We start from the raw sequence: 26,111 nt of genomic DNA, 5'->3' as shown, positions 1-26,111 counted from the left end.
CTGTTAGATCTGAACAGAGGGTCTGGGTTCAGATCCTAACTCTGATTTTCCCTATGTCCCACAGTCTCTCTGAGACTCAGTTTCCTTATCTGTGAAATTTGGGGTAGGGCCCCATCTAGCTCTACCCCTGTGATTCTTGACCATCTCTGACTCCTTATGCCATCTTGACCAAAGTGTATCAACCTTCTGGGTCTCAGTTTTTCCATCTGTAAAATATATAAAATATAAAATGATAAAGACAAAGGTGAAACAAAGAGAAACATCTCTGGTAAGTCTAATAACTGACTATAATTCCAAAGGACCAGTGATGAAGCATCCTTCCCACTGCCCACTTTCTACCAGATAAGAGAGTCAATTTGTTTGGGGGCTTGGCCAATGGAGAGATTGGTTTTGCTTGACTATCCATATTGCTGCAAGGATTTCTGAGGTCCCTTCCAGTTCGAAATGTTTGATTTTATAAAATACACATTAGTTCTGCTTAGTATACAAGGAATGAAGCTTCTCCCTCACCAAAGTGACATAATTTAGGTTAAATTCTTAGTAAATCATTCATATGGCTCTTTTAAATTGGTCTCTCTGAATTTTGAATTCCTTGCCACTGAGAACAGCTGGCTGCCAGGCAAGAGAGGTTATTAAGCAGATTTCACAAAGCATACTTGTCTAAGCCAGAGCATGATTCAAGGCTTCCCAACCCCCCCCCCAAAAAAAAAAAATCTTTGTCCCTGTCTGTGGTCTGTCTCTCCGGCTATATTTATCCCCTGGCCTAGATGGAAGTCTCTCTGGTGAGATACTTTGTCAAAAAGCTTTTACTTCCTAATGCACATTCTGCTGTGAGCAAAGTCAGGAGCTGCTGCTAATAGAGCCCCGTGCCAGGATTGGGGCCTGAGTCAGGCCTTTCATGATGCTAATCACCCTTTGGAGATCTGGGGGAGTGGGAGCCATTTATCATGCTGTGATCATACCAGAGGGCGTCAGGGTTTCCAGGAGAGTAGAAAGGAGGAAATATGCTAAGGTAGTGTTTGCCAAGCCTGATTTCATAGATCATAGAGCATCAAATAAAAAAAAAATGACTTGGTGGAAATCAGAAAGGTAGTGACAGAAGAATGATCTGAACCTTAAGCCATTGTGCCTGACAGAGAGGCCACAACAGAGGTCAGCTTGTCCAATCCCCTCATTTTACAGAGACTCAGAGAAATATACTGATTTTCCCAGAGCCCTATAGTCCTCTTCCCCATCTCCTTGCCTTCCTTTCCCTTCTCATCCCTCTTCTTTCCTTCTAGGAAGAGTTCAAGCAATAGATAAGACTTGATCCATCCACTTCTGAGGCTTCTGCTCTTGGAAGTGTAGGACACACAATGGATTATAAAAATACACAAGATTATATATGACCGGGGTTTAGAGAGGTACAAACAAAGTGCCGCATGAGGTCCAAAGAGAAAGGTCAGCACTGAGTGTAAACAGGGAATTCTTTAAGTTTAAATTTGGCTTTAAAGGATGGGTAAAAATTCAGCTTGTGAAAAGGGAAGGGGAGGATATTCTAGACAAAGTAAACAGCATGAGCAAAGGTTCGGAGGCGTGTTGGAGGTGCCAGTTTGGCTAGAGAATATCTCCTGGCACCAGTTTGTGGAGGGAGAGTTTTGAATCCCAGGCTGAGAAGTTTGAGCTCGAGTGGGCAGGAAGGAATCATTGATGATTTTTGAGCAGATCTATACATATCAAATATTACCATCTATAGAACATACAGAATAAATCCTATAAATATACAGGAAGAAAGATTGGGTGTGAAAAGAAAAGACTTTGAGTTTTGCCCATCCAATGTTTGGAGGCTCATGCCCAGAGTTTGGCTCTCTGCTAATTAGTCCTACTGCAACTCATTACATGGGGTGGTGGGTTCTGCATTGATTGAAAGGCTATCCCTAATATGAGAGATTCTTTCAAGTGTATTTATAACCTATTGAATTTTTAGAAGGAGGAATCAGACCCTTAAACTTGGGAGGGACCATTGGATCTTAGGTCAGTTGTTAGAAGATACCTTAGAAGCTATTGAATCCAATTCCACCCTTCTCCAAGAAGCTGAAGCCCAGAAAAGTGAAATCATTTGCCCAAAGTCGCCCAGGTAATAAGTAGCAGAGATAGGATCTTGAGCCATAGACCTTGACCCCAAATCTGGAACTCTTCAATTCTGTGTTGCTCCTACTTTCAGATTTTCCAGCCCAACCCAACTTGAAACTTGAATTTCCATCTACGAATTTAATTTCTCCTTGAAAATCTCTAGGGACAGGAAACTCATGCTGTCTCTCTCCGATCTCAAGCTGCCCAAGCCATTATTAGATAATTCTGTAAGGAAGTTTTTCTTTATGAAATAAATTGTGATAGAATATTAATGCTCTAAAAAATTGGGGAATCAGTGAGCAACAAAATCATAAAATGATTCTCTATGTTGGAGTCCCGGGGCGGGGACCTGCAAAATCATTTGGTTTGGCCAACCCTGCCAAGGCAACTGCAGGTGAAAATGAGCTGAAAGCTAGGTACAACTACTTCCCACTGCTTGAGTTTTTGAGTTGATAATTTTGTAACACCAGTGAATGATGTTATTTATAAATATCTAAATGGTCCTTGGAAGAAAAAAGTTCTTCATCACTTCTGTAGTCTTTGCATACAGTAGGTCCTTAGTAAATGTTGTTTTATATTGAATTTACATGAAGGATTGTGGGAAATTACAAATATTTCCATCATTCCTGAAAAAAATAAAATAAAATAAAAAAGAATTATAAAATAAAAATAAAATAATAAAATAAAAAAGAAATAATTTTCTGATAATCCTGGGCACAGGGACACTTTATACCCAGGATAAAATATCACTTTAAAAAGCATTTAAATGTCTGCTCTGTGACAGGTATTGTGGGAATAGAATAAAAAATGGTTTCCATTAACCAATCAACAAACATTTATTAAGTGCTTACTATGTACTGGACACTCTAAGTACTAAGAATACAAAGAAAAAAAAAGGTAAAAACATCTTTTCCCTTGAGTTTCCAATCTAATGAGAGAGACAGAATGTAAACAAGTAAGATGCCCACAGAATAGTTATATAAAAGGTGACAGCCTGGGTCAGGATGCAATTGTTTTCCTTTAGAAGATGGCATTTGAACTGAACCCTGGTAGGAGTCAGGAGTTCCAAGAGTTGGAGATGAGGAAGGAGAAAATTCCAGACATGAATATCAGCTGGTCTAAAAGCATGAAGATAGAAGATGGAGTTTTCTGTGGTAGAAAGAACAAAAAGACCCTGGAAAAATCAAACATTTTTTATGTCAACACCTCTTTTAAATTATGATTTTGTAATGTAGATTGGTAATTCTTTCTCCTTAGAAAAAATAGAACAATAAAAAAAAAAAAACTGGTGTGGAAAAAGCAGCATGGTTTATAGCCTTAAAAAGGACATTTTAAATGTTTGTAGCAGCTCTTTTTGTAGTGGCAAGGAACTGGAAAGTGAGTGGATGCCCATCAATTGGGGAATGACTGAACAAGTGATGATATATAAATGTTATGGAATATTATTTTTTTATTAAAAGCTTTTTATTTTCAAAACATATGCATGAAAAAATTTTCAACATTGACCCTTGCATAGCCTCTTGTTTCAGATTTTGCCCTCCTTACCCCCACTTCCTCCCCTAGATGGCAAGCAATCCAATACATGTTACACATGTTAAAATATATGTTAAATCCAATATGTGTGAGCATATTTATATATTTGTCTTGTTGCACAAGAGAAATCAGATCAAAAAGGAAAGAAAATGAGTAGGAAAACAAAATGTAAGCCAACAACATCAAAAAGAGTGAGAATGTTATGTTATGATCCACATTCAGTTTCCCCAGTCCTCTCTCTGGGTGTAGATGGCTCTCTTCATCACAAGACCATTGGAATTAGCATCAGTCATCTCATTGTTGGAGTCATGTCCATCAGAATTGATCAACGCATAATTTTGCTATTGCCATGTACAATGATCTCCTGGTCTGTTCATTTCATTTAGCATCAGTTCATATACATCTCTCTAGGCCTTTCTAAAATCATCTTCCTGATCATTTCTTATAGAACAATACTTTTCCATAATGTACCATAACTTATTCAGCCATGAGCAACTGATGAGCATCCACTCAGTTTCCAGTTCCTTGCTACTACAAAAAGGGCTGCCATAAACATCTTTGCACATGTTGGGTCCCTTTCCCTTCCTTAAGATCTCTTTGGGATATTAGCCCAAACACTGCTGGATCAAAGTTTAGGCACAGTTTGATAATTTTTTGAGTATAGTTCCAAATTTCTCTCTAGAATGGCTGAATACTTTCAAAATTCCATCAACAATGTATCAGTGTCCCAGTTTTCCCACATCCCCTCCAACATTCATCGTTATATTTTCCTGTCATCTTAGCCAATCTCAGCTGTGTATAGGGTTGTCTCAGAGTTGTCTGTCTTTGCATTTCTCTGATCAATAGTGATTTAGAGCATCTTTTCATATAATTAGAATAGTTTTAATTTCTGAAAATTGTCTATTCATATCCTTTGACCATTTAACAATTGGAGAATGACTTGAATTCTTATAAATTTGAGTCAATTCTCCATATATATTAAAAATGAGGCCTTTATCAGAACCTTTAAGTGTAAATACGTTTTCCCAGTTTATTGTGTTCTTTCTAACCTTGTCTGCATTAGTTTTGTTTGTACAAAACCTTTTTTAACTTAGTATAATCAAAATGATCTATTTGATGTTCATTTATGAGTTCCATTTTTTCTTTGGACACAAATTCCTTCCTTCTCCACAGATCTGAGAGGTAAACTATCCTATTTTCTTCTAATTTGCTTATAATGACACTCTTTCTGTCTAAATCATGAACCCATTTCATCTTGGTATGTGGTGTTAGGTGTGGGTCAGTGCCTAGTTTCTTCCATACTAGTTTCCAATTTTTTTCTGTTTTTATCAAATAGTGAGTTCCTATCCAAAAAGCTGGGGTCTTTGGACTTGTCAAACACTATCGCCTATTTTGTCCTGTGATCCTACCCTACTCCACTGATTGACTACTCTATTTTTTAGCCAGTATCAAATGGTTTTAATGACCACTGCTTTATAATATAGTTTTAGATTAGGTACAGCTAGGCTGCCTTCATTGGCAATTTTTTCCCATCAATTCCCTTGAAATTCTTGACCTTTTGTTCCTCCAGATGAACTTTGTTATTATTTTTTCTAGGTCTGTAAAATAATTTTTTGGGAGTTTGACTGGTATGGCACTAAGTAGATTAATTTAAGTAGTATTGTAATTTTTGTTATATTTGCTCAGCCTACCCATGGGCACTTGATATTTTTTCAATTGATTTGATCTGCCTTTATTTTTGTGGAAAGTGTTTTGTAGTTTGTTCATATAATTCCTGACCTTTCCTTGGCAGATAGATTCCCAAATATTTTATGCTATCGATAGTTATTTTGAATGGAATTTTTTTTTGTATCTCCTGCTGCTCGACTTTGTTGGTAATATATAAAAATGCTGATGATTTATGTGAATTTATTTTGTATCCTGCCATTTTACTAAAGTTGTGAATTGTTTCTAGTAGTTTTTAAGTTGATTCTCTAGGGTTCTCTAAGTATACTATCATATCATCTGCAAAGAGTAGCAATTTGGTTTCTTCATTTCCTACACTAATTCCTTTCATCTCTTTTTCTTCTCTTATTGCCAAAGCTAGCATTTCTAAGAGTATTATTATTTTATAAAAAACAATCAGCAGGATGATTTCAGAGAGGCCTGGAGGAACTTACATGAACTGATGCTAAGTGAAGTGAGTAGAACCAGGAGATCATTCTACACAGAAACAAGACTATACAAAGATCAATTCTGATGGAAGTGACTCTTTTTTAACAATGAGGTGATTCAGGCCAGTTCCAATGATCTTGTGGTGAAGAGAGCATCTGTACTCAGAGAGAGGACTATGAGGACAGAGTGTGGATCACAACATAGTATTTGTACCTTTTTTGTTGTTGTTTGCTTGCTTTTTGTTTTCTTTTTTTTTTTTTCCTTTTTGACCTGATTTTTCTTGTGCAGCATAATATTTATTAAAGTATGTGTAGAGGAATTGTACATATGTGCCTTGATGTCTAAGGGAGGGGCTGGGGGAAGGGAGTGAGAAAAAATTTGGAATACAAGGTTTTGCAAGGATGAATATTGAAAATTATCCATGCATGTGTTTTGAAAAAAAAAATTTTTTTTTTTTTTTTAAAGGACATTTTAGGAAAGACATTTAGAAGTTCTGGACCTTGATTTCTTGGTAAGGAAACTTCCTTTACTAATTCAGTCCAGCACTTTTTTTGTTGTTGTTTTGTTTTAGTTTGAAGTTTACCAGAATTATCTGAGACACTATGAAATCAAATGAGTTGACCAGGATGACACAGTCAATATGTATCAGAGGAAGTATTTGAACCCAGCTTGTCCTGATATAGTTTTGTGTGTGTGTGTTTTTTTTTTTTTAACCACAGCTATAGTCTTATCTGTGTGGGAATCTTGTGGTGTGGAAACTTCCTTCCACTCATATGTGGCAACACACTTAAAGTCTCCCAGAGTTGCCTGGAACCCTGAGAGGTTCTATTATTTGCCCAAAGTCACACAGCTAATCTGTGTCAGAGGAGGAACACCAAGCCAATTCTTCCTGCCTCCGAGTCCGACCTTCTAATCCTTATGCTATTCTGGCTCTCTGTACAAAAATTAATAACATTGGTGATTAAATTGATTCTCGGGAATGGAAAAGAGAAAATTAGCACTTGGTGTGCTGTGGGCATCTGAGTAATTTGGCAAATTGTGAAAAATGTCATTTCAGGTTAATTTAAATGTGGCGAGGCAGAATAGCATAGCAAATCGTTCAGAACTGGAGGGATGGCTGCCTCTTTTCATAATCCTTTTGGCATACAACCACAGCTAGCTGGTATTGTTCTAGAGTTCACTTCAGTCCAGCAAGTACCTAACAAGTGCCAACCACTGGGCTCACACTAGAGAAAAGTATAAAAGTGATGTAGTTCTTGCCCTCAATGAGCTTATATTCTACTAGGCAGACCCTAGTGCATAAATAAATACACTAAGTGATTTGCCTAATGGTAGATCTGATTGCTCAATAAACTCCCACGGCTCCCTATTGCCTCCAGGAATTAATACAAAAGTCTTTCATCCCCCAACCCAGCCCTATCTTAGTCTCCACCTGGTACTCTTTGACCCAGGAACACTAAGTCTCCTGGCTATTCTGGGAACAAGACACTCCCATCTCTCAGCTTTGGGCATTTTCTCTGGCAGTGTCCCATGCCTAGAACTCTGTCTCCTCCTTTCTGACCACTGACCTTCCTGGCTTCCTTTAAGTCCCAGCTAAAGTCCTGCCATCTACAGGAAGCCTTCTTTAACCCCTCTTATTTCTAGTGTTTTCTCTTTTAAAATCATTTCCTGGGGACAGCTAGGTGGGGCAGTGGATAGAGTACCAGCCCTGGAGTCAGGAGGACCTGAGTTCAAATGTGATCTCAGACACTTAGCACTTCCTGACTGTGTGATCCTGGGCAAGTCACTTAACCCCAACTGCCTCAGGAAAAAAATCATTTCCTATTTATCTTGTCTATAGCTTGCTTTATGTGTATTTGTTTGCATGTTGTCTCCCTACTATAAATAGACTATAAGCTCCTTGAGAGCAGGGATTGTTTTAGTTCTTTTTATATCTACAACACACAGCACAATTCCTGGCACATTGTAGGAGCTTAATAAATGTTTATTGATTTTTTTTTAAACAGGTGATTATTTGTTAGAACCAATGAGTGATCAAGCCTTCCTTTCTATATGACACATGCAGAAAGATGAACCTTGACCTTCCCACCATAGGACTGCCCCAATCCCCCGCCACTGTCTAAAGGTCTTGGCTCCTTATTGCTTTCTCCTCATCTCAAGGGGCCAACCACCTGTTGTTGAAAATGTGCCAATTCTTGATGCATTCCAGCTTGAACTACAACATGTCTAAAATAGAACTCATTAGCTTTCCCCTAAAACCCTCCCCTCTCCTGAACATCCCCAGTATCATTGGCCAGACTTAGGACTTTAGTGTTACTCTCGACTCCTCTCTCTCATTGTCCCCATAGATCCAATCTGTCTTCAAGGATTCTCAGTTTTGCCTTCATTATTTCCATAGTATGTGTCCTGTTCTGTTGATTCCTACAGACATCACCCTCATACCCCAAACTCAGACTCTTCCAATAACCTGCCTTTTCCTCTTTTAAAAATTTTTTTTATTAATTTTATAATTATCACATTTTTTGACACCACATATGCATAGGTAATTTTTTTACAACATTATCCCTTGTACTCCCTTCTGTTCCGAAATTTCCCCTCCTTCCCTCCCCCCCCTCCCCTAGATCCATACATATTAAATGTGTTATAGTATATCCTAGGTACAATACATATTGCAGAACCGAATTTTGTTGTTATTGTTGTTGCAAAGGAAGAATTGGATTCAGAAGGCAAAAATAACTTGGGAAGAAAAACAAAAAAATGCAAACAGTTCCCAGTGTTCCTTCTCTGATTCTGTCCATCATTGATCAATTGGAACTGAATTAGATCTTTTCCATGTTGAAGATATCCTCTTCCATCAGAATACATCCTCATACAGTATCATTGTTGAAGTGTATAATGATCTCCTGGTTCTGCTCATTTCACTCAGCATCAGTTGATGTGAGTCTCTCCAGGCCTCTCTGTATTCCTCCTGCTGGTCATTTCTTACAGAACAATAATATTCCATAACCTTCATATACCATAATTTACCCAACCATTCTCCAATTGATGGGCATCCATTCATTTTCCAGTTTCTAGCTACAACAAAAAGAGCTGCCACAAACATTTTGGCACATGTGGGTCCCTTTCCCTTCTTTAGTATTTCCTTGGGATATAAGCCCAGTAGTAGCACTGCTGGATCAAAGGATATGCACATTTTGATAACTTTTTGCTGCCTTTTCCTCTTTCCCCCTCTGGCCATCCACTACTTGGCCATCACATTGATTTTCCTAATGTGGAGATCTAGCTCCCTCCCCCTTACCTAATAAACTCCCCTGGCTCCCTATTACTTTCAGGATCATATATATATAGTCTGTTTGGATTTTAAAACCTTTAATCTTCCTGAGCCTTTCTTACCTTTCTAGTCTTAAGCTTTGTTTCCCTTCATAATTCTGTGGTCCAAATCTTGCCCTTCCTTGTACACTCTGGTGTCCTCCATGTTTAGAATACTTCTGTTCTCATCTCTTACTTCCCTGATTCCTTCAAGATTCAGCTCAAATAATATCCCTGCAAGAGGTCCTTCTAGGTCTGTTGCTTTAATATCTTTCCCTCTGAGATCTACTGCAGGGATAGGGAAGATCTTTTAGGTTGTTGTTATTTGTCCTTTGTTCTCAAAGAAAACCCTGGTATCAGGGAGGGGATGCCATGACATGGGAGTGGATTGGATGTGAGTGAGGGAGGACTGGGCAAGGTCACCTGTCTCACTTTCCCCTCCAGAGCCATCTAGGTCCAGTGGCCAGCTAGAGAGCAGGATGACTGGAGATGGCCCTGGATGCAGTAGGAAACCTGGGATTTTTAAGCTCAGGTCTTTAACAGGTCTCACTTTCACTGGCACCACACCCATTTAATGCTAGGTAGCAACAGAGGCAAAGAATGGCTTCTGTGAAATTAGTTATTTGAATATTGAATCCCAATTAGACTTCAAGCTTGAATAGGACTTTCAGGCCATGTGATCCCCCTCCCCCTCTTGGCTCTAAAGCCATAGTGTTATAGATTTTAGAGGCAAAAGAGTTCCCAAGGTCATCTTATTCATTCCTCTTCCATTTTACAGGTGAGGAAACAGTTCTAGAGATGTGAAATCAATAAGTCAAATCAACAAGAATTCATTAACTGCCTACTATGTGCCAGGCACTGGGCAAAACACTGAATACAGAGAAGAACAAATATGGCTTTCCTTTAGAAAAATAATATGTGAAAACAATTTTTAACATTAAAAAACCCCTGTTTTTTAGACATGTTTTATTGAGACAATAAACAATCTGATATAGGTTATACATGTTTGTTTTTCTTTTATCCCAAATTCTTAGCACATAAGCAGGCACCTTGTTATGGCATATAGTAGGTATCTAATAATGAGTGAGTAGCTAATATTCCCAGTGTCCTAGACCTTTACCATGTTGTTTAAACTAGTGCTTCAGTATGCCTTTATAAGGTTGTTTCAGGTCCCTCACTTGCCGCCCACATATCTGTGACAGCTCACACTGCAGCTGTTTGGGAAAATCTGCTTTGCCATCCACTCTCTGCCCACATGTTCATCCCAGTGGGTCTGTGTAGAAATGATTGTTGCTTTGGAGCTGCTACTGATTTGTGCAGTCCTACGGTGGGCACCCAGGGGTGTCCCCAAGCAATCCTTCTGTCCCAAAAATGTTTCCCTAGGATTTGAGGGTCCCCTCCTCCATTGCTTGATTCATTTAGCAAATGGAGTCTCCTGGATGGCACTGGGAGTCTGAGCATTCTCTGGAGATGAAAAGCATAGGGTTACTGAGGCAGAACTGACAGGAGCCATCATTCAAAATGATCCCTTTGTGGGGAAGGGCTGTATTCTTCCATTTGGGATATCACAGCACCACAGACTTCAAGCTGGAACAGGATTTTCAGGCTGCAGTGCTCTACCTCCTCCCCTTAGGTATAAAGTCATAGTGTTATAGATGGAGAGGCAAAAGAGTTCCCAGAGATCAGCAAGTCCATCTGTCTCCCATTTTCCAGGTGAGGAAACTGAGCTCTAGAGAGGGGAAAGCAACAAGTCAAGTCAACAAGAATTTATTAGGCACCTGCTATCTGCCAGGCACTGGGCAAAACACTGACTATATAGAGAAGAGCAAATATGGTCCCTGCTCTTAAGAAATGGAGAGGGAGGGGGAGGGGAGACAGGGCAGTGTTCAGTCTAGTTCATTTATGCTATAGTATAGGACAGTTCAGGATAGTTACTGTGTACATACATTATATACTGTGTGTGCACATTATACACTGTGTATTCACACTACACACTGTGTCTGCAGACTATACTCTATAGACATAAAAATGACTGCGTAGGGACAAGAGCTGATGGGAGAATCTGGAGGTGGGCCAAAGACACAAGACTGTAGCATTAAGGGCCATAAAAATGGCTTCTGGGAGAAGGTGGGAGAAAAGCCTACGCACTATAAAATACCAGCTAAAGCTGCACCTTGAAGAAAACCGAGGAAGGAGGGGGAGAATTCCAGGCCTGGGTTTAGCCAATGAAAAGACCCCAGGTATGACGTGATGTGTCCTGCAAGAAGGCGGGACTAGACAGGCAAGAAGCCAGTGTCACTCAACTTTGGAGTGAGCCAATAGGAGCAAAATGTAAGGAGACTGCAGAGGCAGGGAGGAGCCCCTGCTATGCAGGGCTTTAGAAACCAGGCAGATTTTCTGTCAGATCCTGGGTCCTAGGGGAACCATTTGAATTTATTGAGCAGGGAGGTGGCTTGTGTGGAACTGTGCTTGAGGAAAATCAGTGTAAGAGCTGAGTTTTAGTACAGAGGGGTCTGGGCCAAGGAAACCAATAGGAACCCTGGTCCAATAGCCCCAGGGGTTGAGGTAATGAAGGCTGGCTGTGGGGTGGGGGCGATGCCAGTTTAGATAAGGGGTTGTAGACGAGGCACATACTGGAAACAGGACTTGGCCATAGATTGCACGTGGGGGCTGGGGAGAAACTTCCCAGGATCCTACATTTAGTAAATGTGGGATTCGAACTCAGCTCCACTGACTTGGGACTCTCTCCCCCACCCCTCACTATAGTGCCTCTCTGCCAACTTGGTGCCCAACCTTCTAGCACAACAACAAAACCAACTGGGAGATGGTGGGTTTGGGGAGCCACAGTAATTCACAGAGATGAGCTGCTGAGGGTGGGAGGGCGGGGGTGCAAGGTGGGCTTGTGGAGGACGTAGCCTCCCGGATGAAATTTGGGATTCATAAACCAGCAAGCTGGTCAGTCAGGAAGTGCTGACTGAAGTCTGAGCTATTCACTAAGTGTTTGGGATCAGATCTAATCTGTGTGAGGAAGCACATGGCTACACCTCTCCAGGTCCCCGGAGAATAAAACTGTATCATTTGTAATCATTAACAATTACATTGTAATTACAGTAACATACAGTTTCAAGTGGATTATGTACTTGGAGCCTCCCAGGAGTCCAGGAAGGTTGGTACTACTGGGATTATCCTCCCCATTCCCATAGGAGGCAACTGAGGTCCAAAGAGCCTGTACCTGCCTTGAGGGAGCTCACAGTTTGAGGGAGAGACAATATGCAAGCAACTCTGAACATACAAGTTATATACAGAGAAGGCAATCTGCTAGGGAAGGCATTAGCAGCTGGGATGGGAGAGGGCAGAGAGATTTTTAGCTTGTCCAAAGTCAGACAGCTAGCTAGATGATGGACTAAGATTTTCCTGACTCTGAGGTCAGGATCACATACCCTGCCTCTCTAAATTAAAAAAAAATATTGATGATCTCTAATTTATAATAGCTCAAATTGAAATGTTTCCTCATTTTCCTTCCCTTCCTCTATTTCTTAATGCTGTCCATGAAAGCATTAAAATACCTCCCACCACTAAAAAGAAAATTATATGGCAACATACAGGTATTCAAGCAGAGAACAGTTTGAAGGGAACATCTGTCTTTACCTTGTAGTCAAATATGAAAGGTAATTATGCTTTGAATGAATTGGGGGGCTTGACAATGATATTTCCCGTGCTTCCTCTTAGGGTACTCCTGAGCTCTGCTTGGAAAAAAAAGCTCCTCTGTAGGTAACCATGGTTTCTGGCTTCAGGGACCTGGTCAGGAACCATTTTAGGAGATTGTATTCTGTTTCAGCAGAGTCACAAAATGGGAGACAGCTGGAAGGAAGCCCAGTGACCACCTAGATCTGAAAAATGACTGCAGCACAATAATAAGAGCTAGCTTTTCTAAAGCACCTACTATGTGACAGGCATCCTGCTGAATACTTTACAAATAGCATCTCTTTTGATGCTCACAACAGCCCTGGGAAGGAGTTAGTCTTTTCATTTTTTATTTTTTTATTTTTATTACCCTTAGTTTATTATTTTTATTCTTATAACCCTAATGTACATTTGAGGAAACTGAGGAAGGCTGAGGTTAAGTGATTTACACAGCTGGTAAGTGTTTAAGGTCAGATTTCCTGAGACCATTTCTTTTCGACCTGTTTTTCTACTCATTGCTGCCTTCCCCCCAAAAAAACCCTCTTGAAGAGCTGAGAAGGAGCATGCACTCCCTCCAGGAGCATTTCCCCTTGGCCAGTGGGAATCATTGGGAAGTGCTTCCTGCCATCACGCCTAAATCTCACTCTTTCAACCCCATCCCCCTCGAGTCCTGGGTCTAAAAGTTCCCAAGAAGCCACCTCAGTTCACAGAGGTTTATGTCATTGTTTCTGGAGCCATCCCAGGGGTTTGCAGAGAAAGGTGCACTCTCCAGCTCCATTCTCACCCTGTCCTTCCCTCCCAGGCCCAAATCACCCCCGAGTGGGGGAGGCTGTTGGCCCCTGCATTTTCCCAGATGCTTTGGCAAAATTATTATGGGCTTGGCAGCCTCCCTGCTACCTTTCCAATTCCCCATCTGCAAATGCTCACATCTCCGTTCCTGTGTGCCTAACTTGGGAGTGAAGTAGATACCAGGGGAGCCTATTGAGGGGGATAAGATGATTTAACTTCCCTTAAATCACAAAGCGAGCTGCGACTGATAGATTTCTGGAAACCACTCAGATGTGTACAGAAACTGAAGTGTTTTTCTCTCTCCCTCTAGCTCTCTCCCTCTCCCTCTCCCTCCCTCCCTCTCTCCCTCTCTCCCTCCCTCCCTTTTCCTCTAGCTTTCTCCCTCTCCTTCTCCCTACCTCCCTTTTCCTTTAACTCTCTCCTTCTCCCTCTCCCTCCCTCCCTCCCTTCCTCAATTTTTCTCTCCTTTTTGTTCTCTTCCTCCCCCCTTTCCCCCCCAACTCTCTCTCTTTCTGTCTCTTCTCTCTTTCTGTCTGTCTCTGTCTGTCTGTCTCTCTCTTTTTCTCTGTTCCTATCTCTTCCTGTTTCTGTCTGCCTGTCTCTTTTTCTTTTTCTCTCTGTCTATGACTCTCTCTTTCTATCTGTCTCTGTCGGTCGGTCTGTCTGTCTGTCTTTTTCTCTCTGTTCCTGTCTATCTTTCTGTTTCTGTTTGTCTCTGTCTCTCTGTCTCTTTTTCTTTTTCTCTCTGTCCCTGGCTCTCTGTTTATCTGTTTGTCTCTGTCTCTTTTTCTTTTTTTCTCTGTCCCTGACTCTCTCTTTCTTTCTGTCTATCTGTCTCTATTTTTCTCTCTGTTCCTGTCTGTCTTTCTGTTTCCATCTGTCTCTGTCTCGTCTTTTTTCTTTTTTTCTCTGTCCCTGACTCTCTCTTTCTTTCTATCTGTCTCTATTTTTCTCTCTGTTACTGTCTGTCTTTCTGTTTCCATCTGTCTCTGTCTGTCTGTCTGTCTCTTTTTTCTTTTTCTCTCTGTCCCTGACTCTCTGTTTATCTGCCTATCTCTGTCTCTTTTTCTTTTTCTCTCTGTCCCTGACTCTCTCTTTCTTTCTGTCTGTCTGTCTCTATTTTTCTCTCTGTTCCTATCTCTCTGTCTCTATCCATCTGTCTGTCTCTATCTTTTTCACCTTTGTTCCTGTCTCTGTCTCTCTCCCTCCCTGCCATCCTCCCTCCCCTCTCTCTGTTTCTATCCCTCTCTTTTTCTCTCTGTCCCTGTCTCTTTCTCTCTTTCTGTTTGTCTGTTTCTTTTTTCTCTGTCCCTGACTCTCTCTTTTTTTTCCCTATCTGTCTGTTTCCATCTGTCTCTGTCTGTCTGTCTCTTTTTTCTTTTTTTCTCTGTCCCTGACTCTCTCTTTCTTTCTGTCTATCTGTCTCTATTTTTCTCTCTGTTCCTGTCTGTCTTTCTGTTTCCATCTGTCTCTGTCTGTCTGTCTGTCTGTCTGTCTCTTTTTTCTTTTTCTCTCTGTCCCTGACTCTCTTTCTTTCTGTCTCTATTTTTCTCTCTGTTCCTATCTCTCTGTCTCTGTCCATCTGTCTGTCTCTATCTTTTTCACCTCTGTTCCTGTCTCTCTCTCTCTCTCTCTCCCTCCCTGCCATCCTCCCTCCCCTCTCTCTGTTTCTATCTCTCTCTTTTTCTCTCTGTCCCTGTCTCTTTCTCTCTTTCTGTTTGTCTGTTTCTTTTTTCTCTGTCCCTGACTCTCTCTTTTTTTGTCCCTATCTGTCTGTTTCCATCTGTCTCTGTCTGTCTCTTTTTTCTTTTTCTCTCAGTCCCTGACTTTCTCTTTCTTTCTATCTGTCTCTATTTTTCTCTCTGTTACTGTCTGTCTTTCTGTTTCCATCTGTCTCTGTCTGTCTGTCTCTTTTTTCTTTTTTTCTCTGTCTCTGACTCTCTGTTTATCTGCCTGTCTCTGTCTCCTTTTCTTTTTCTCTCTGTCCTTGACTCTCTCTTTCTTTCTGTCTGTCTGTCTCTATTTTTCTCTCTGTTCCTAATCTCTCTGTCTCTGTCCATCTGTCTGTCTCTATCTTTTCACCTCTGTTCCTGTCTTTGTCTCTCTCCCTCCCTGCCATCCTCCCTCCCCTCTCTCTGTTTCTATCCCTCTCTTTTTCTCTCTGTCCCTGTCTCTTTCTCTCTTTCTGTTTGTCTGTTTCTTTTTTCTCTGTCCCTGACTCTCTCTTTTTTGTCCCTATCTGTCTGTTTCCATCTGTCTCTGTCTGTCTGTCTCTTTTTTCTTTTTCTCTCTGTCCCTGACTCTCTGTTTATCTCTCTGTCTCTGTCTTTTTCTTTTTCTCTCTGTCCCTGATTCTCTCTTTCTTTCTATCTGTCTGTCTCTCTATTTTTCTCTCTGTTCCTATCTCTCTGTCTCTGTCCATCTGTCTGTCTCTATCTCTTTTTCATCTCTGTTCCTGTCTCTGTCTCTCTCCCTCCCTGCCATCCTCCCTCCCCTCTCTCTGTTTCTATCCCTCTCTTTTTCTCTCTGTCCCTGTCTCTTTCTCTCTTTCTGTTTGTCTGTTTCTTTTTTCTCTGTCCCTGACTCTCTCTTTTTTTTGTCCCTGTCTGTCTGTCTCTGTCTGCCTGTTTCTATTTCTTTTTTCTCTGTCCCTGTCTCTCTTTGTCTATCTATCTGTCTGTCTTGTCTGTCTCCATGCATTTGATCTTCTCTCTCATCTGTCTCTACTTCTGTTTTGTTCCTCTCTCTCTTTCTCCCTCCCTTCCCTCCCTTCTATACTCTTTTCTCTCCTCTCCTTTCTTTTGTACCTTAGAGAGAGATTGATAGACAGAAAACAATATATTTATGTTTGTGTGTCTGAGGTGGTGGGAAGGAGGGAACAAGAGAGTTTGAGAGAGAGAAAAGGGAGAGGGAAGAGAGAGAAAGAGAGGAAAGAGAAAAGGTGGGGGAGGGAGAGACAGGCAGACAGAGAGAGAGAGAGAGCGAGAGCACACAGACAGACAGAGAGACAGACACGCACGGGGGAGGGAAGCGGAAAATCCATAAGTCTGAGCTGTTTTTTCAATGATTCATTTATCCTAAGAGTAAAAGGGTTGGCAATGGGAAGTATTTACACTGGAAGTGCTACAACACGTTTGCAGAATAGTCATCCATTTTGCTTTGCAAGCTCCTCTGGGCTTCCATCTCCCTTTGAGAAGCTTGTGCTGGGGAGGGGGCTCTCCTAGCTCTAGCCTTGGTGCAGGAGCAGTCACATTCTAGGCTGCTCTCTGATTAAATGCATGACGTCACCTGTGCAAGAAAGAGAGGCTAAAATACCATGTTCCTGTTCTCCACAGTGGTGCTTAATCAAACAGGAAGCCTATAAAGTGAGCCTGGCGTCATCCTTGTTCTTTGCGGGGCTGCTCATTGGAAACATCACCTTTGGCCCATTATCAGATAAATTTGGCAGGAAGCCAGTGTATTTGACAGGTAAGAGACTCAAAGTAGTTTCTTTTTTTTTCTCATATGTCCTTTCCACAGAACAACTAGTAGGCCGATGGATGGGATGAGGACTGAGTACATGAATGAATAAATCAGTGAATGAGAAAGCTTTTTTTAGCTGCTTCTTATGTGCCTGACACTGTGCTGGGGACACACTAACTGGCCCTTTATAGCTCTCCTTATGAAATTGTGGGGACACGGGGTTCAGGGGAAGCCCCTAGGTCCTGTCTGGGGTTCAGTCAGGGAAACGGGGTGTCCTCCTCAGGAAACAGGGTTCATGGTTCCAGTCCTGGCTTTCAACATTTCTTAAGATGGATCTTGAGAGATTGGCGTGGCTGCTGGGAGTCTGAGCCCTCTGTCTGGCTAAGGTTTATAAGCTGAGGGCGTCCTGACATAATGTCAGAGGTTGGGCATGTCAAGGAGAATTCCTGTGAGACAGGTCCAGTGCTTCAGGAACCATGGAGACAGGAATCAAATAAAGGCAAGAGAGAAGATGCTGCTTTTTCATCTTTGGGAGGAGAGTGGGTACCAGGGATTTGACCATACAGAAGTTATTATAGGGGTTTAAAACAGAGTTAGAGTGGTCCCCTCAGTCCTCGACCCACCCACTGAGGAGGAATATTTCTGAGTCCTTTTGGTTGATGATAATGGGGTGTAGAACTTGATGTGTTAGTTGTGTAAGCTAGGACCCCAATAGTGAAGGGACACCCCAGAGTAACAGGGCCAAATGTTTGCAAAAAGCAAGCAAAAAAATAATCTCTGCTCTCAAGAGCTTATATTCTGGTAGAGGAAGATCTCTCAGAGAAAGGAATGGTAACTGTGGAGGGGTGTTTTGGACAGGGTGGAGACACAGAGCAAATGATGGACACCTCTTTTCTAGGACTGGGACTGTTGATTTCTTTGCTCCTGTCAGAGCTGGATTTGGAAGTGAGAGAAAGGTTCACAGGTGCATCGACATGGCACTCCCCATGGCTGGGGAGTGCATGATGGGCAAGATAAGGAGAAAACTTGTGACTCATGTTGAACCTGTGGTCTTTTGAAACATCCACATCTTTTTTCAAATCAATTGCTATCTAGTCAGAGCTTGCCCATCTTGTACTTGTGAAGCTGATTAAAAAAAAAAAAAAAAAGAAAGAAAAAGTGTGTTCCTAATGGCTCATGATAGAAATGCTGTCCACATGCAGAGAAAGAACTGGTGGAGTCTGAATGCAGGCTTATTTATTTATTTATTTATTTGGGTAGCTTTTTCATTTTGTTCTCTTTCTTCTCTCACCACATGACTAATATGGAAATGCTTTCCACAATTGTGTATATACAACCAAATCAACTTGTTTACCATTTTATGGAGGAGGGAGAGGAGAGAAAGAAGATTTGCAACTCATAATTTCATTTATTTATTTATTTATGAAAGCTTTTTATTTTCAAAGCATATGCATGGATAATTTTTCAACAATGACCCTTGGAAAACTTTGCATTCCAAATTCCTCCTCTTTACCCCCTCCCCTTCTTTAGATGGCAAGTAATTCAATACATCACAATTTTATTCTTCAAAATGTTAAAAATGGTTTTACATGTAATTGGGGGAAAATCCCACTATTTAAAATGGGAAATTTTTTTTTTTTAATCCAAATGTAGAAGCTTAGCTGGAGAAGGAAATAGCAAATCACTCCAGTATTTTTGCCAAGAAAACCCCAAATGGGGTCATAAAGAATCAGACCCAATTCAACAACAACAGCAGCAACAACAGAATCTTGTTTATTTATTTATTTATTACTAAATTTCATTGTATTCAGTTGGATCCAATGTTCCAACCTACTGAATTTTTTTTTTTTTAGATGTAGCTATTATCTACTGCAATGAGGTCACTGGTCAGGGACTGACTTTAGACCACCTTAATCAGTGAATGGGAGATCCAGGTCATCATCAATAGCTAATTAGAAGGCAGCATTCCCTTTTTCTAATACTGTAATCATGTTACTTCTGTTGGAGGGAATTGATAGGACCTTTGAATGTTTAATTAGGCGTTACAAGTCAGCTGGCATAGTCAGTCATAACAACTGTCATTGTTATTATTTGCCTTTCTATCATGATATTAGGAGAACCAGTTTCTTTCCAATGAACTCAAGGGTTTTTTGGGAGGGAGGTGGTATATGGGAGAAAATAAGGGAGATAATAAGGGACAAAATCTTGCTACCTGAATTTTTTTTTTTAACAAGATAGATTAAAAAAAAAAAACAATATTCCAGGGCTTCTTCCTAAAATCTTAATAAATTTTGGCTTGTTTTGAAATTTCTATTCATACATTTAAACCATGATGTAATTTGGTCATCCCTTCTTCCTCCCCACTTCCAAACCTTTAAAAAATGACTTTTAAATGTTGGCACCTTCATAAACCAAGTGAATTGGGATGTAGGGATTTTCATTAGCTCATCGCCAGAAAGGACGATAATAAAATGTGGATTTATATTCACTTAAATTGTTGGTCACTTCCTACCAATAGACTCAGAATGTCTTTGCAAGGCGTCTCCATAGCAACTGGTTCACTTACTTCTGTTCCCAACTGAGACAAATTGGGCTGGACTCTTAGTGTGAATGAGCTCGAATTAGTTTAACCCCCTGATTTCACAGTACCCAAATGGATATAGTTTTACTCTCTTTACTTAACATGTCTCTGGATGTTGTAATAGGTTCTGTGGAAATTAAAATCTAATGGACATAGGAACCTGATGCTGATATTAAAATACAAATGTCTTCCAAAGGGCTTCAGTGGTTCTGGTCTGAAAAGTGTATATATTCCTTTCACCAATGAGGATTGTTGTCTATGTTCTCCTTTTGATTCTCCAGAGAGGATCCACCCAACATACTAGAAATCTTCCCTAGTGCTTTTTATTTTTAAAGGGGACAATATACTTCTTGGGCTGTCCATTTAAGATCCCTCATTCTTGTCCCTTGAACAGCTCATCAACTATTCAATCCTCCATCTTTTTACTCATGTCTCTTACATTCATTTCTGATCATGGCATCAATGGAACCCTATCATGTGTCTCTTTATTACTTTTGGGCTTTCCATGCATACATGCTAACACACACACCTAGACAAAAAAAAGGTCTATACCTTTTTAAAGGGAAGAGGTTCTTTCCTTATTTTTTCAAACCTTGCTTACTACATAAAGCTTTTCTTGATCTCTTGGTTAGCGCCCTTCTTTCCTGATAATCTTGTATTTATATTCTTAATCTACTTATCTATATGCATGTCTTCATTGACAGGAGGCAAATCCCTTGAGAATAGGGCGGGTCTCCATTTTCCCTTTGTCTGCCCAGTACTCAACATCTTGCCCAATATATGGTAGGCATTTAATAAATGCTTATTGGTTATTGTTCAAGTTGATTATTCTACACATTATTGTTTTCAGTTCTATAAATTTCTCACAGATATGCATGGACAATCAGATTATGTAGTCCTAGGAGTATTGACCATTATATAGTCAGTGGAACATAGAATGAGTCCAGTTGGATAATACATTTCTTTTTTTTAATTTTTTTATTTCATGCTTTATTTTTTTTTTTTATTAATTTTACAATTATAACTTTTTTTTTTTGACAGTAGATCTGCATGGGTAATTTTTCCCCTCCTTCTCTCTACCCCTTCCCCTAGATGTCAGGCAGTCTCATATATGTTAAATATGTTATAGTATTGGATAATAGATTTCAAGCTAGAATGTGCCTCAGAGTTTAACCATTCAAATTTTACAGATGAATAAACTGGGGCCCAGAGAGGTAAAGGGCTGTCCAATGGCTGCATAGAGAGTAAGTCAATAGTACAGCTAGAATTCAAACCCAGATCCCCTCATTCCAGACCCAATCCTCTTTTCACTGCTTCTCCTTCAAAGGCTTTTAATGTCCCTTTCATCATTAATTCTTTGGGCCAATGGATTCATCTAAACTTGTCAAAGTACCCAAAGATATAAAACATAGTCTTTATATCTTCAGACCCTCTATGACCTTTAAGATCCTTTACAGATTTAAATCTAAAATCTACAAAGCATGCTAATTAACTAGATTCCACAGGAGGTCTGGGTATATCAAAAGCTGAACCTTGACTAAATATTAACTCTCATTTCCTTGAGTAATCTCTTCAAGAATGAACATCCTTAATTCCTTCAGCCACCTGAAGATCCTTTGCTATGTTGGTAACCTTCCTTTGCATATTCTTCTGCCTGCCAGTGGCCTTCCTAGATTGTGACCCACAGAACTGAATACAGTTTGACCAGGACAGAGGACTAATAAAATGACAGCCTCCCCACTCCTGGATATCAAACTGCTCTTGAGGAAGCCCATGATCAAGTTAACTTTCTTTACTGCTGTGTATCAGTGCTGACTGCTAGTGAGTTTACAATCCATTTTTAGAGAGGAGAAAAGAACAGAAATGCCTGGATATTCCATGTGAAAATGCCAAATGTGCCCAAGTTTCCTGTTTTTCAGATCTTTTGGGGATGGGGGTGGAAATGGATTGAAGTATCCTGTGGTTAATATTTTTCATGCTTTTTTTTTTTTTTTGTTGTTGTTGTTTTTATTTCCTGTTTGCCACCAGAATTGCTCAAAGGAGCCCCCCAAAATTATTATCCTTAATTTCTTTTCTTTTGGGGGAGATGTTTGGATGTGCATTGTAAAGTCTATAGTTCAGTACTTGAATCCTGCACCCTACTAAATGATTATTGTCTGGTTCATGGCCCAAGGCAAGACTCAAACTAAGAATTCCTTCTTTGTTTTTAGAGTTCCCTTCCCTACTCCAATAGTATCCTCTTTTGAAAGGGTCCTTTTTCACATTTTTTAATTAGTTGTGCACATTTGTTGTTTGACTGACTTCCTGGGCTTAGATCCAGCTCAGTTTAACTTTGTTTACTGAGTCTCAATCTTCTTTTGAAATGGATGACTTTAAGAACATTCTGATTTTGGGGTATCCTCTTTAAGTGTCATCTGGCTCAAACCATTTTTATATTTCCCTCATTCTCAGCTTCTCTTCTCATCAAGCTCCTAATCCTATTCCCTTAAAAAAAAAATTCCCATTTTATTTATTTTTGTACATAATTATATTTTTAATTATCCATCCTCATTCATTCATGACATTTGTCATCCTTTTCTTAAAAATGTTCTCTTTCCCCCCCCCCCCAATTTAGCTAAAATTCCCTTTCCCCTTAGTTTCTACTTCTGGTTGTAATCTCAGAGAGAAATTATAGCTAGAATGGAAACTCCCACAGGACAGGGACCCTATCATTTTCCTTTGCCTTCTTCTCAGCATATGGGATATAGATATTTGATTAGAATAGGCACTTACATGTTTGAATGAACAAGTGTTAGTCTTTATATTTAGTATTTAATAAATTTTAATTTAACATTTATACTAAATATAAAATATAATAGATAATACATGTATAAAAATATTAATACAAAATTTTATTAATAAAATAATATTTTGATATTTAATAATAAACAGTTAGCATTTAAGGTTTGCAAAATATGATCTTATTTAGAGAAATATGGTCTTGTTTGACCCTCACAACAACCCTGGGAGGCAGGTGCTAACATCCCCCTTTTACACATGAGGAAACAGAAACAGAGATTAATTGACCTGCTTAGGGTCACATAACCAGTAAATGTTGGAAATTATATTTGAACTCAGGTCTTTTTTGCTCCATCCAATGCTCTTTCCACTTCACCATCTATTTGACTCTATGACTAACTCAAGATAATAATAGAGTGTTGAACTTGGTGAAATTTCCCCAAATTTGTTTATATTCGAGTTTTTGATATTTTAGTTTGGTATTGAATACTTCCTAGTGAAAGTTACTAGAGCCGATGCTAAAGACTATTTTTCCCATCCCAAATAGATTTTCTTTTATGAAAGGCAGTGAAGCAAAATGGATAGACAGCTGGTTTTGGAACTGAGCTAAATAGTAAGCCATCTCAGAAGGCAGGAACAGCAGCTACAGTAGTGAGCAAAGCAGGTTCTTCCATGAGCAAAACTAGGTCAGAAACTATAGAAAGCAAGGCTCCTGTGCTTAAAATAAAGGGATTCCCAGACAGTGTGGGTGCCATGTCTTCTGTGGTGAGTGGGTGGAAAGCAAGTGAGTATTCCAACATTAGGAGCCTCTTCACACTTTCCAATCTGTGCTTGGGGGATTGGAGAGACCAAGGGGGTTTGGGTGGGGAGATTAAATCCCGTGGTTATATTTCTATGAGTTAAAGTTAATCCTAGGTAATACTGCTGCTTTAGGATGCTTCCAGAAGATAATTAAATATTTTTTTTCCTTACTATACACAAAAGCTAGAGTAATTAGGAAAGAGTGGAGAAGAGAATGAAAGGGAGGAGTTTTCTAAACAAGATGGGAGTATCACATTCTTGATCTGATTAGATAATCCATCCCAACCAGCAAACTAAGAAAAGAATAGCACTGATGAAAAGCTTGGAGCAGGAAGTGGGTGGCAGAAAACTCTTTGAGATCCTGAGAGAACTAGATGAGACTCTGTGGCTTATTCCAGAGTGACTTCTAGTGTTGGATGGTGCCCATGACATTTGGGCTGAATGTTGGGTTTGACGACAGCTCCTGGCTACTGTACAGGATCGGGGACAGGTCACAGGGCTCCTTCTACCACTTTTAGAGAACTCTAGTTGTTCTATTAACCCTAAATTTGCCTCTGTGCAATTTGAACCATTTGCTTCTATTCTTTCTTCTGAGATTGAATACTTGAAGATTTTCCTTCCTCTTCCAGCCATTTCTTCTGCAGGCCAAACTTTCCTACATCTTTCAACCCTTCCTCTTCTCCATTTCCACCCCTACACATATCCCTTTCGGCCTTTGGTTCTAGGTACAGTAAATATATCAATTGCTTCTGGAAGTGTGTCTGTTGGCTGCTTTCTGGATCAACTCATCCTCCCTCTGTCTTCTTTGACATTCCTTTCTCTGGTCACTGTTGCCTTCTACTAGAACATAAGCTCCTTGAGAGTAGGAACTTTCTCATTCTCAGTAGCTTCATCAGTGCTTTTACATTCATGTGTGTAGTATGACCTCCAGGCCCCTCAGCATTCTATTTGCCCAGCCATGAACATTTACTTGTCCACCCTATCCTAATATCCATCCTAAAAAGAATATGGTATTCTAGGGGTAGTGTCAGAAGAGTAAAGACTGAGGGATTATCATCTCCTTACTCCTGGTTGCCACATTTCCATTAATCATCATCACTGAATAAAAGCAATGCTCATCCCAAGGATCTGGAAGGAATAAAGTATATGGGCATTTGGCATCTAATCAATGTTTCTGTTTTACATGTGAGAATAATGCAAAGTGATAATTATAATGGAAGCATTGAGTGGTAAGCCAAACACTGGAACAGGACTGCCTTGAATTGAAATGCATGATATAAGAGATAGGTCAACCTCATTTCCCAGAGCCATTTAATTTCCTATGAAAATCATTTAATTTTTTTCTTTTTTCCCAATAGTATTTTATTTTTCCAAATCTATGTAGATAATTTTCAACATTCATTTTTGGAAAACTTTGTGTTCTAAATTTTCCCCCCTCCTTCCCCTATTTCCTCCCTCCCCAAAACAGCAAATAATCTCATATAGGTTAAAGATGTGTGATCCTTTTCAACATTTCCATATTTGTCATGTTGTGCAAGAAAAATCAGATCAAAAGAGAAAAAAAAAACATGAGAAAGAAAAAAATGAACAAACAAACAAACAAACAAAAATGGTGAAAATGCTATACTTATGAATCTACATTTAGTCTCCACAGTTCTCTCTCTGAAAGCGAATGGCCAATCTTTTCTTGAAAAATGAATTTAATAATATCCTTTTTTATAGTGTGAAAAAAAAGGGGGCATGTTAATCCTATCTTGCCGTGGCATAGGTCATGATTTTGCAAGTTGAAGAACACATTTGGATTTGTTCAACCTACAACTTACAAATAGCTGTAGTTCTACACCTTGACTTGGAAAAATAGCTGGAACTGACAAACACATATTTCCTCTAGAAGCATGTGGTGAATGGTGGTTAGGTTCCCAAGCTGGCCTCTATAACCTATTAAATCCCCATGTACTTGCAATGAAAAGCCCAGGGAGTCAAGTCCAATCAATCCTTAAGATATTTATTGAGTGTTTACTACATGAAAAGCACTCCACTGGTGCTAGAGATACAGAGAAAAATGGACCACAGTCCGTGGCCTCAAGCAACTTATGCTCTATCAGAAGAAAAATGAGAAAATAATCATAAACATAATAAAAACATTTCTATATTTCTTGGAAACTTGCAAAACAATTTGCATATGTAATGTTATTTCAGCCTTCAACATATACTGTAGACATTATTATTCCCCTTTTACAAATGGGGAAACAGACTCTGCCTTTGGCCACTGAGGATAGGGTTTGCACCTCCTCTTTTTTACTGACTGATTTTAAGCCAGGTTTTCCTAACTTTAAGTTCAGCATTCTATCTGCTATGCTCCATGGTATTGGGATTATGTGTTTTATGTGCATTTCCCTTACCCCCTTTTAACTCTCTTTCTGTCAAGTTCCTTTAATTCCATGTTTGTACCTGTGTCTAATACGTGTGGGTGAGCACAAATACAGATGTTGCTCTTTGCCCAAGTGAGTTGTAATTGGGTGGTGGAGGACTGGGAAAGTCAGAGGAGCAGGTCAAAGGGTACCCAGGGAAGAGTCAGCAGCCTTTGCATTGAATCATCTCAGTTGGTACTCCAAGACCGCTGCTGCTTCTGAAGTACCCCTGAAGGAGGTCAGAGGTCTGCCCTGCTGTGGATAACATGCCACCCAGAGGATTGACTGGACTGCCTGGGTGTGATGAACAGCGTCTTCCCAGTAAGAGATTAAGGGGCACCGGTTTTCCCCGGTCAGAAGTCTGCCATCTCTTACAGCTACATCAAATGCCCAAAGTCCAAAGTGATAGAACATAAAACCATAGATTTGAACATGGACCAGACTTTCAAGATAATCTGGAGCCAACTCGTTCATCCACTGGCGATTCGTACTAGTAA

At 40.0% G+C, this 26,111-nt stretch overlaps 1 protein-coding gene across 1 annotated transcript in view; it reads left to right on the top strand.

The window, feature by feature from the left end:
• The window catches only part of LOC141558834 (solute carrier family 22 member 15-like), a 185,839-nt gene that overhangs the window by 27,500 nt on the left and 132,228 nt on the right, over positions 1–26,111 (top strand). The window contains exon 3 of the mRNA XM_074296613.1: positions 16,917–17,049. Within this exon, the coding sequence (XP_074152714.1) occupies positions 16,917–17,049 (133 nt within the window). The remainder of the gene's footprint in view (positions 1–16,916; positions 17,050–26,111) is intronic.

This window comes from Sminthopsis crassicaudata, chromosome 2 (genome assembly GCF_048593235.1).
Source record: "Sminthopsis crassicaudata isolate SCR6 chromosome 2, ASM4859323v1, whole genome shotgun sequence".
NCBI classification, from domain to species: domain Eukaryota; kingdom Metazoa; phylum Chordata; class Mammalia; order Dasyuromorphia; family Dasyuridae; genus Sminthopsis; species Sminthopsis crassicaudata.
Note: the sequence above shows the minus strand (reverse complement) of the source record. Positions and strands in the feature narration are given on the sequence as shown.